Below are 12,927 nucleotides of genomic sequence, written 5' to 3'. Positions count from 1 at the left end.
CCTAGCATCAAAACAGGGTGTTTCAGCCCCGCGTCATATATTCATAGCGCTACAGAATAGGGAACGATTGGGTAATCAAGAACGCAGCCATATGATATTTGATCGATTAGGAGTCATGGAGGTTTCGCTGAGAATAAACGGACAACAGGAACCATCCGAGGATATACAGCTTAATTACGGTGACAACCATGTCGCACGTGTGTATCATCGATTGCTGTCATATATGGGTCGTGATCAAAACGTCGACACCGGTTTGCAAATATCACAACTTGATTTTAAAAACCTGTATCCGATTTATTATTTTTCGCTGGAACATCTTGATTTAACGAGACAATCCGTCGTTGATATACACTTCCGAGCTCGTATAGCCCCGGCTGGTGTTAATTATAGAGCGGTTGCTGTCATTCTCAGCGATAAATCAATGCTGTTGGAAGGCGTTGGTGGACGAATGAGAATCGTTGATGCGCCAGTGGAAAACATGTAATTGAAAGCATAAACGCGTTTACAATAAAATGTCGTATAGTGTCGTCAGTGTAGAGTTGACTGATGGTCAAGTCAAGAAATTACGATCAAAGTCGGCTAAACAATGCGGGACCACAATAACGCTGAAGCCGTCGCAGATGGCGGGTGGTAATCATAAGATATCGTTGACGGCGCGTCAAATAAAACATTTCAATGACGCGATTAAGAATAAAAAAGGTGTTCAAATAGATTTTTCAGCCGCAGCAATTAAAAACATGGAAAAGACCGGTGGGATATTTCCGCTGTTAGCTGCGATTCCGGCATTGATTGCCGCGGCGGCCCCAGCAGTGGCTAAGGCGGCGGCGTTAGGAGCCGTTGGTACCGCGGCGGGAATGGCATTAAAGAAGGCAACCGGGAAAGGCTACAAAAAAAAACGACCCGTGGCCGGAAAGGGTCTAAGACTACCGGGAACCCCGTATTCATGGTACTCGGGAAAGGGTCTAAGACTACCGGGAACCGTTTATTGACTCGGGAGTCAATGACTCCAATGTCTAATTTTGATTTAATAGACGCCGCAAACGCGTTAGCGATAAAAAACTTCAGAGGTGTTTTTATGAGGGATCAATTACCGGCGGCACCAAGGAATATTGAAACCGGTATAATTAACCTCGATGGGTCCTCCGGAGCGGGAACTCATTGGGTTGCGTACGCGATTGATCCGCGTGCGATCGTCTATTTTGATTCATACGGGTTAGCCCCACCAAACGAATTCATGCGGTATATCCGGGCGTGTTCAGCCCGGGCGTGTTCAGCCCGGGTTTTTTATTCCACGCTGCCAACACAGCAGTTAAGTGACCCACCGATATGTGGCCATGAGGTATTGAACGTACTTGCGGCGATTTCATCATCGCGAAAACCACCTCATGTGGTTGTAAACGAATACACTAGTGGGGTCGTAGAAGCTCAACGGATTTTAGAGAATAACATTTACAATAATAATGATTGATATTTGGGGACGATCGGTTTCGGCGCTGAAAGAATCCACGGAAACAGCCGCCACCGATGACATAAAAAAACTAATTGAGGATGAAATCGCTGATACGTTGAACTTAACCAGTGTTGACCCAGATGAAATAGTTGTATTTCAAGACCGCCAGGGTAAATTGAAATCCGGTAATGTGTCGCTAAATGACGTTTTATTACGACAGCGTGATGCCGCCGAGAACACCATCGCGTTGTATACCGCCGACGGACGAATCAAACCGGGTGGACATATATTTCAGATAGAGAATACGATAGAATTAATCCGAGACGGTGTTATAAGGTTGAATAAATCAATAATCGAACTCGAAGGGTATGTGAAAACAACTATCGATAGATTTTTTGGGTACCCGATAGTATTCGAACCAAATCTTGCAACAATAAAAAATACTATTTCGGAGTTTACAACGCTGTCGGGCCAATTTTACACGTTGCGAAAAAATGTTAACAGGATCGATGACAACTTTGATAAATTCCTTGGTAAAAAAAATACCAAGCCGGATGAAATCACAATAACTATAAATGATATCACTGCGTATGGACAGAAAATAGAAACAATCAAAACTGATGTTGCAACAAACAAAAAGGGTGTAGACGCGCATGAACGGGAAATAGAAATAATCGGCGTTAATGTTGCAACGATCATAAATAATGTAGACTCGCATGGACGGAAAATAGAAACAATCAAAACTGATGTTACAACGATCATAAATAATATGGACGCGCATACACAGGAAATAGGAATAATCAAAACTGATATTGAAGCGAACAAAAAGGGTGTGGACGCGCATACACAGGAAATAGGAACAATCAAAACTGATGTTGAAGCGAACAAAAAAAATGTAGACGCGTATTGGCGGGGAATAGGATTAATCAAAACTGATGTTGCAGCGAACAAAAAAGGTATAGACGTGCATACATATGAAATAGGAACAATCAAACTTGATGTTGCAGCAAACAAAAAAAGTATGACCGAGAATACACGGGAAATAGAAACAATCAAAACTAATGTTGCAGCGAACAAGAATAATATAGACGCGAATTTGCGGAGAATAGAAATAATCGGAACTGATGTTGAAGCGATTAAAGACGGACTACCGAGAGTAGCAGAGCAATTCGAAAAAATAAAAATCCCTCATGAGAACATCATCAACACAGTATACACAATTCGGCATGGATCATTCGATTGGACTCCTACACAGAATACAGTAAATACTACCGCAACTGTTAAGGGCATTTATCGATTAACACTGGTTTCAATGATGCAGTTTAATATATTATCGTCGAGTTCATCCGGGTTTAACAATACAATATCAACAATTATAGACAGGAACGCAACTGAACAGTTTACAATTTATGCCGTTGATGGAAATTTAGCCCGGGCAAACATCACATGGTATGTGGAATTTGTAGCGAATCTAAGTAATTAAAAACACTAGCTCTTTTAGAATAAAATGACCACCAAGGTAGTTGAATCAGAGGTATCACCGACGTCACATCAATATCGATTCGATACCGCAAAAGAATTTTCCGCGAACTTGAAAACGCTTTCCGAACAATACCGTGTAAAAATAAAAAAATACCGTCGTAAAATAACCGCCATCGACGCGGTCGTGTACTCGGTGTCGGGTATAGTAGCTGGCGCCGGTGTTATTTTATCCACGGTGACCACGATAACCCCGATCGCTGTTCCAATCGCTGTCTCCGCAATGACAACAGTTGCTGGAGTTGCCAACGCAATCACTAGGAAGATATCATCGTGTTTTCAGAAAAAACTCAACGAGTATACAGTAAAACATCAAATAGTATCCGACGCATACTCGAAATTATCCGGGTTGATCTCGTTATCGATTGATAATTTGTTCGTATCCGATGTTGAATTCTCCACGATGGTCCAGTTATATAGCTCCGCGATGTCAAAAATCGAGGATTTTCAACTGGAAGCCGAAACCACCTGGTTGTTAAAATTAGACACTAAAAACAACGAATAATAATAATGTCGCTGAACCCCGAAGGGTCTCAATTACTTCAGCGGATCGCGGAGAACACCACTCCGGTACAAACAAGTATGATATCGATAACATCAACGAAACCCGAATTCAGTGTGAACTTCCCATCACCGGTTCCAGTAAAGGAAATAGCGCTGGCAAAATTGCGAGTATATCACAGTTGGCCTAATATCCGAGCGGACGCATTTAACGGACAACAACCTAATAACTCGCTGGTTTTTGCACGGACAAATAAACCCGATGGGACCCCAAACTGGGAGGAGGTTACAATACCAACTGGGTCATACCAAATAGAGCAAATCAATAAAGAATTTCAACGCAGGATAAAATCGATCACAGGAAAGGAATCAAAAATCGCTATTACGGTTCATGAACCGACGTTATCGTCGACGATTGAAATAAGCACACCGGGGTATATGGTTGATATTTATAACAGTTCAATAAGAACCATACTAGGATGGCCTGAGAATCCACCCGCGGACACCCCCCCATCAACTATCCTCAGACACGATAACGGAGATGGTGGTAGGCATATTGCTCCATACAACGTAAATATCGCATCAGTGATAGCGATCAATCTAGTGTGTGATGTTATCGAAGGGAGTTATCAGGTGGATACCAAGCAATCAAATCAAGCTCAACAGGGGTATATCCTTTATTCGTTTTCACCAACAGCCCCTCCGGGATTTTTGATCATTGAGAGTCCGATTAATCCGGTCTATATGCGATGCCATGATCGGTTTTTAACGAGAATTAATTTCAGACTTACCGATCAGTCAAATAACCTAATTGATCTGCAAGAGGAGGAGTTAGTGATCACTCTGTTTGTAAGATCATAGCAGCAGGGGGGGCGATGACATCGACGCGGTCGTCGATGTGCTTACCGGACGCTGACGACGCTGGGGATCGACGCGCAGAAGGTGTTAATTAAACCAAATGACGTTTGGACGATCCCCCAACGACGTCGTCGTTTTTTTTTTACCAGGCGCTGACGACACCGGATCCGCTGAGTGCAGAAAGTAATAATTAAGCAAAATAACGATTGGACAAAATGTCCGATTCGCCCCCTCTGCTGCTTCTGTAGATGATATTGAGTCTCTTAGTAAAAGTGGTAGGTCATTAATAAATAATAAAAAAAAGTAATGGACCAAGAATTGAGCCTTGTGGTACTCCATATCTAATTGTTCCAGGTTCAGACAGAACATAATTCATATAAATATGTTGTGTTCTCTCACTTAAGTATGAAGTAAATCATCTCACTTGGGGTCTTGACTAAAACGCTTCTTACGATGTATAGGTGGTTTCCGTGACAATGGTGTTGCTCTGATGTTCAAAATGGCACCATCTGGAAAATCTTCATATGGCTTTCCTAAATGGATGGCCATATGAACAGGGGGTAGTCACTAAAAGAATTCCTGTAATGAAGTTGGCCCTAAATAAAAATAGTGCTGATAACACATCATTTATGTCCACCATGGCAGCAATCTTCAAATTCTTTTCACAACTCCACCTGAACTTAAAGTCATATTGATATGGGATTTTCACCAAAATATATCTTATGATGAGTGCTTGGTCCTAAATGAAAATGGTGGTGATGTTACGAGTCTTTGCTCTTAAAATAAGTAACAGAAAAGAGTGAAGACAATAAGCTTTGTAAAATTTAGCAAATAATTTATTTCCCAAGAATACAAAGTGAAAAATGAGAAAAAAGAACTTACGGTTTAGTGAATTAAATCCAAAAATAATCCATGAATTAACAAATAGAAGTCCTATTAATAAAGGTCCTGCATTAAACTGAGTTCAAGTAATGATGAGATCAAAATTTGAAGGCGATGCCATCTGCTATAGTCAGCAAGGTGCTGATTTGTCAACAGTATCTTGTTGAATCACATAAATATTTTTCCAGATTTGAGTTGAGTATAAATTCCAATGAAAGTCTTTATCCAAGAATTTGTCAGAGAACTTTTGTATTTCCAGAGAAAATAATCACTTGAATTCAATAATTTGAAGAAAATAAAATTCAGCCTAAACTGGTCACAGCACAATACAACTTAATGTGTCAAGTGTTTTAAACCCAACTAGTGAAATTCTGACAGTCACAAGATAATATAGTTCTCTGTTTGACCCAAGGTGACAAATTAGCATTTTCAATAAACAACTATTGCCTAATGGAAAATAACTTTTTAGCATGATTGATTGAGTCTTGTTTACTTACAGCATAATAACTTATTAAATTCACTTGGGGATCTCCAAAACCCTGACCCTGATCAACATGTTTACCTGAATAATAATTTGGTTAATTAGTTCAGACACAAAGAATAATGAAGCTATTATTAGTTGTTTACTTAATGAAATTTTAAAAAAAGTGAATCGGGTCAAACAGAACTGAACTCAATTTTTGGGACAAGGTCAAGTCCAGCAAACAATGGGACATTACAGTAACATGTAACAGAATATATAAAAAGTTAAAACTATCAAACAAACATTAAATATACATAACAATAATATGAGGTTCAATATGTCTGCCATGGTGGCCATCTTGAAAATCTGTTTTCAACATTCCTCATAAATTTATAGTCACATTTGATATGTTGCTTTCACCAAGGGACTTGTTATGATGACTTTTGTGTAGTCTGTACTAAAATCAAATGGTACCAGTCTGATACACAATATGGCTGCCACAATGGCCAGCTTACAAAATCTTGTGATTACTCATATGACTGGGGTTTTTTCACTAAAGAACCTCTTATGAAGTTTTGTTGATCCTAAATTAAAATAATGTTGATATGGTATACAGGTTGTGGCCATCTTGAAAATCTTTTCACTACTCATCTTAAATGGAGTGTCATTTTGCCATGGGTTTTTCATCAGAAGAGTTCTCATAGTGTCTAGTTGGTCCACAATGAAAATTACTCACCCTCAATATGGCCACCATGGTGGCTATCTTGAAAATATTGTTATTTTTATGCCTCCCAATGGATGGCTATATCAACAATGGGTTTTCACCAGTAGACTTATGATACCAAGCTGGTCCTAAATAAAAAAGGTGCCAGTTTGTAAATCAAATATGGCTGCCACTGTAACTGTTAAAGCAAACTCATCTTAACACTATTATTCCTGCATGTATGATCATGATCACATGGAATTTTTACCAAACATTGATGTCTACTTTGTTCCTAATGAAATGCTAATCAAACATCTGGTATGTCCCCACAACAGTTGCTAATGTGAAAACCTTATCACTGCAGAATTGGACAGTTTTATTAATCACCAAGTTAAAAGGAAGAAATGGTCTTGTTCTTTTCACCTAGTAAGTTGTCAGTGATTTAGAGATCCTTTTTAAAATTGTATTTTTTAAGTTTTCTTTTTCATTTTTGAACAAGAGACAGAAGTTGTTACCTTGTCATTACAGAGTTAATAGCATTGCAATAGACCTAGGTATAATCAGGTCATATAATGATGGTGTCATAAAGTAGTGATTGCATCATTTTCACAGAGTTCATAGTATTGTAATATGTGTACACCTAGGTATAATGAGGTCAAATATTGATGGTGTCATAAAGTAGTGATTGCATCATTTTCACAGAGTTCATAGTATTGTAATATGTGTACACCTAGGCATAATGAGGTCATATATTGATGGTGTCATAAAGTAGTGATTGCATCATTTTCACAGAGTTCATAGTATTGTAATATGTGTACACCTAGGCATAATGAGATCAAATATTGATGGTGTCATAAAGTAGTGATTGCATCATTTTCACAGAGTTCATAGTATTGTAATTTGTGTACACCTAGGTATAATGAGGTCAAATATTGATGGTGTCATAAAGTAGTGATTGCATCATTTTCATATAGTTCATAGTATTGTAATTTGTGTACACCTAGGTATAATGAGGTCAAATATTGATGGTGTCATAAAGTAGTGATTGCATCATTTTCATATAGTTCATAGTATTGAAATACACTTAGCTCTAATCAGGTCATTAAATTGATGGTGTCATAATGTAGTGATCACATCATTTTCATCGCTCATAGCTTTGTAATACACCTGGGTATAATGTGGTCATAATGGTGTGATAATGTATTGGTCATTTTCACAGAGTTCATTTCATTGCATTGCACCTAGGTTAAATGTGAAGTTATATGTTAATGATGTCATAATGTATTGATCATGTTATTTTGAGCTTTCACAGAAAGTATTCGTTTTTATAAGAACAAAATTCTTGTCCAAAAATCAATGGCAAATAATTCTTAATTCTTTGTTGTGGTCAAAGAAGATTAAAGCGTTTAGAGACTAGGTTAACTTTCTTCTTGCACATAACCCTTAGGGTTGTTTTCTTCTCACTTGAAATTCCCTATTAGACTCACTTGCATATTGTTTGCCGCAGGTATCACAGGTGAGACAGTCAATAACTTATTCAGGACCTCTTAAATTGGTTGAGGCTTGTATAAGGATTTTAGATTTATCCATTTTCATTCAACTTCTAGTAATATAATCTGTTACTTTATTTGCAAAGGATTTCAGTTTTAAACCAGGGTATTTACTTAAGAAAACAAGCTCATATTGTTGCCACTGTTCCTTCTAAACAAAAATGTGTATATTGACATGTGGTTTTCACTAGAAGAATGTGTACATTGACATGTGCTTTTTACTAGAAAAATGTGTATATTAACATGTGCTTTTCACTAGAAGAATGTGTACATTGACGTGGTTTTCACTAGAAGAATGTGTATATTAACATGTGCTTTTCACTAGAAGAATGTGTACATTGACATGTGTGCTTTTCACTAGAAGAATGTGTACATTGACATGTGGTTTTCACTAGAAAAATGTGTACATTGACATGTGCTTTTCACTAGAAAAATGTGTATTTTAACATGTGCTTTTCACTAGAAGAATGTGTACATTGACATGTGCTTTTCACTAGAAGAATGTGTTTATTGACATGTGCTTTTCACTAGAAGAATGTGTACATTGACATGTGCTTTTCACTAGAAAAATGTGTATATTAACATGTGCTTTTCACTAGAAGAACATGTACATTGACGTGCTTTTCACTAGAAGAATGTGTATATTAACATGTGCTTTTCACTAGAAGAATGTGTACATTGACATGTGCTTTTTACTAGAAGAATGTGTACATTGACATGGAGTTTTCGCTAGAGGAATGTGTTTATTGACATGAGGTTTTCTGTTGAAGAATGTGTTTATTGACATGGGGTTTTCACTAGAAGAATGTGTATAGTGACATGGGGTTTTCACTAGAAGAATGTCTATTGACATGGGGTTTTCACTAGAAGAATGTCTATATTGACATGGGGTTTTCACTAGAAGAATGTCTATATTGACGTGGAGTTTTCACTAGAAGAATGTCTATATTGACTTGGGGTTTTCACTAGAAGAATGTCTATATTGACATGGGGTTTTCACTAGAAGAATGTCTATATTGACATGGGGTTTTCACTAGAAGAATGTGTATATTGACGTGGAGTTTTCACTAGAAGAATGTCTATATTGACATGGGGTTTTCGCTAGAAGAATGTCTATATTGACATGGGGTTTTCGCTAGAAGAATGTCTACATTGACATGGGGTTTTCACTAGAAGAAAGTCTATATTGACATGGGGTTTTCACTAGAAGAATGTCTATATTGATGGGTTTTCACTAGAAGAATGTGTACATTGACATGGGGTTTTCACTAGAAGAATGTGTACATTGACATGGGGTTTTCACTGGAAGAATGTGTACATTGACATGGGGTTTTCACTGGAAGAATGTGTACATTGACATGGAGTTTTCACAAGAGGAATGTGTTTATTGACATGGGGTTTTCGCTTGAAGAATGTGTTTATTGACATGGGGTTTTCGCTAGAAGAATGTGTATAGTGACATGGGGTTTCACTAGAAGAATGTGTATATTGACATGGGGTTTTCACTAGAAGAATGTGTATATTGACATGGGGTTTTCACTAGAAGAATGTGTACATTGACATGGGGTTTTCACTAGAAGAATGTATATATTGACATGGAGTTTTCGCTAGATGAATGTGTTTATTGACATGGGGTTTTCACTTGAAGAATGTGTTTATTGACCTGGGGTTTTCACTAGAAGAATCTGTATATTGACGTGGAGTTTTCACTAGAAGAATGTCTATATTGACATGGGGTTTTCACTAGAAGAATGTCTATATTGACATGGGGTTTTCACTAGAAGAATGTTTATATTGACATGGGGTTTTAACTAGAAGACTTCCTCTGCTGTATAAATGCTTCTGAATGACGATGCTGGTGCTCTGACATCCAATATGGCCACCATGGTGAACATCCTGAAAAGCGTCTTGTACTTTCTCCACCACAACTGATGGTCATATTGGCATAGAGTTTTCAGCAAAGTGCTTCTTATCATATCTCCTTGGTTCTACTTAACGCTAAATGCAGATGGTGCCAATCTTTTATCAAATATGGCAGCAATGATTGCAGTTTTGAAAATGCTATCTCTACACCATCAAAATGGATGGTCATATTGAAATGAGGTTTTCACCAAAAGTCTTATATGATGGCTAGTTTGTCCTAAATGAAAATGATGCTGATATTACATCAATTAGGCCACCACAGCAGCTTTTTTGAAAATTTGTTGCACAGGAATTCAGCACTCTCAAATGAAAAAGAAGACATGTTCTTTTCATCAATTCCTCACATTTCTTTTAGGACAGTAGAGGTTCGGTCTCTTCATAAGACTCTGCTTTTTTAACCAATGATATAAAATAAAAGATAAGTGCTATTTTGGTTGGTATTGCGGTCATTTTCATGCCATTAGCACGATTGATGCCTTGTGTGTAAACAATTGAAAACCCATCTACCCCAAATAACAGTATCTACTCTATAAATATAAAAATATTTATAGTATAGATGCTACTACTTAATCATTTTTATTGATGTAATTTGAAACTTGCGTGCCACCAATTAGTCATAAACATACAAAATAAAAAAATGACAACTGAAGATGTTTCAAAAGTCTAAGTATTCAAATTACTGTGATTTTTTCACTCTGTTTAATTTACATTATTTAATTGTTTTTCCAGGTAACTACAAAGGTAATTCAGGGACTCAGTTTGAATATTTTTATCCTTTTGTTATAGATCAGGGACGGTATTACTCCATACCATTCAATGGGTGCAATATGGTCATTGATCAGGTCACATGACTTAGTTCTAAATATAGCCACTGAGTCTCTTACAATCTTGGGTCATTCAAGGTTAGGAACAAAAATCAATAAAGTAGGCCAGGATATTTCAATACTATGTAGTTCAGTTCCTATATGTTAACACATCATGGATTGATTTGATATTAGGTTTTATTTAATCTTTGTATAGGTCTGACTGAGGAACAGGGAATACATACAGAGGAGAGAATTAGGGCATATGCTGCACACTTAAGTAAGTACAGTCTATAATGTATATTGTGTTTATATGTAAATCTGTTTACCTCATGCATGTATGTAGTATGTATATATCCTGCAATGGGCAACAGCCCTAACTACCTTGTACTGCAGCAAAATAACACGTTTGACCAGCTTCACACATGTGGGCTAGACTAGAGATAACTGTATGGATTTATTTTGATTACAGTCTGCATATATAGCATGTTACAGAAAACAGCGTACCATTCATATGTCGCATACAGCTAGCCTTCCCACACTACAAGACCCTTTCTTATGACATGGTTCCCATTATGAGGTGAGTAGGATCATGGATCCATTTTATTAGATTGTTTTAAAATTATGGGTATAATATATTTCATTATAAAGTGGTATTACTATAAGGCAGCATCCTTTATCGTTTTCATGACTGTGTTGTAATGAAGGAGTGTTCTCATTGTGAGGTGGTAATTTACAGTATGTCTCCAATCCACAGCATATTGTAATGAAAGAGTAGCATGTGAGGTCGTCTCATTATAAGATAATATGAATGGTTTCCATGACAATACTGCAGTGAAGGAGTGCTGTATAAGGTGTTCTCACTATAAGGTGGCATATTGTATGATTCTCTCGGACAGCATTATAATTAGGGAGTACTGTATCAATGTACTTCATTGTAAGACAGTACCAGTATAAGGCAGTATACGTATGGGTTCCATAGACAGCATTTGAATATTTCAGTGTACTTTATTATAAGACAGTCCCAGTATAAGGCAGTATTATGTATGGATTCCAAGGACAGCATTTGAATATATCAATGTACTTCATTATAAGACAGTCCCAGTATAAGGCAGTATTATGTATGGGTTCCATGGACAGCATTTGAATATATCAATGTACTTCATTATAAGACAGTCCCAGTACAAGGCAGTATACCCTATGTATACTCTACCTCGGTTGTTGTTGTTGTTGTTCTAGGGTTTAACGCCATTTTTCAGCACAAGATAGGCTATACATGGCGGCCAGTATAACTGGTGGAGGAAGAACCCTGGAAAACCCAGGGAAGAACCACCGACCTACAAGAAGCTACTGGCTCTTACCTCGGTAATTGCTCTGCCAGAATCTAATCAGCTGTTAAACATGCTATGTAAATTAAGCTGTCCCACACAAACTTTGTAATGAACATGGTCACCCGCACATAGGGACAAGAGGGGCAAACCCAACCCCAATTTCTCACCTAAACATGATTTGGCCTACATCCATAAAACTTATATGCTGACCACTACATGTTTGCACCCCCCCCCCCAAAAAAAAAAAAAAAAATTAATGAGTGAAGTGGAAACATTGTATATTTACAAGTGTTAAAACTACAAGTGACAACAGAGAATGCTTCCATTTCACTAATGAATTTTGTGCCTGTTTATGCGGAAAAAAAGTTTAGATTTTCTTTTTAGTATGCATCTGAAAGAAGAAGCATTGGGTTGCTTGGATATTTTCAGTTCTGTCTATACTAATGCTATTACCACTGTACACAAGCAGCCATTACAGCATCAAGAAAACATTTTAGAAAGTGTGTGTGTGTGTGTGTGTGTGTGTGTGTGTGTGCGATTTGGATTTTTAACCTAGCTTTAATGTTTTACTCGTGTGGGTACTATGTCTGCAGTGTGGCAGTTTATAGTGATGTCTTGCACTGGCAGACATGTAGCATGATGTTCCACCCAGCCACATTATCCTGACACCAGGCAACTAGTCCTAACACTAACCTCTTAATGCTGATTGCCAAGCAAGGCAGCTCCTAGTACCATTTTATAAGTCTTTGGTATGACTTGGCTGAGATTCAAAACTGTGACCTCCTGCATCGAAGACAGACGCTCTTCTCTGAACACTTAGACCACCGAAGCTGTCTATAGAAATTGTATAATAATTTAGGACAGGAACGTTTTAGAACTATGTTTCCTACATCTAATGTTTTAAATATTATCCTTATATTAATT

General features: G+C 37.5%; 1 protein-coding gene across 3 annotated transcripts in view; it reads left to right on the top strand.

Moving 5' to 3' along the window:
- Window positions 1-12,927, top strand: part of LOC149794760 (vitamin D3 receptor-like) — a 140,953-nt gene that overhangs the window by 22,599 nt on the left and 105,427 nt on the right. For 2 of the 3 annotated variants that reach the window (XM_089964395.1, XM_089964393.1), the window contains exon 2: window positions 10,890-10,952. In XM_089964395.1, coding sequence (XP_089820521.1) covers window positions 10,890-10,952 — 63 coding nt within the window. Of the gene's footprint in view, window positions 1-10,889; window positions 10,953-11,054; window positions 11,253-12,927 lie in introns of those variants that run through there. The other variant, XM_089964397.1, reaches the window with a different exon arrangement.

This window comes from Sinohyriopsis cumingii, chromosome 7, assembly GCF_028554795.1.
Source record: "Sinohyriopsis cumingii isolate HCF-2022 chromosome 7, ASM2855479v2, whole genome shotgun sequence".
Lineage (NCBI taxonomy): Eukaryota > Metazoa > Mollusca > Bivalvia > Unionida > Unionidae > Sinohyriopsis > Sinohyriopsis cumingii.
This window is presented reverse-complemented; position numbering and strand designations above follow the sequence as displayed.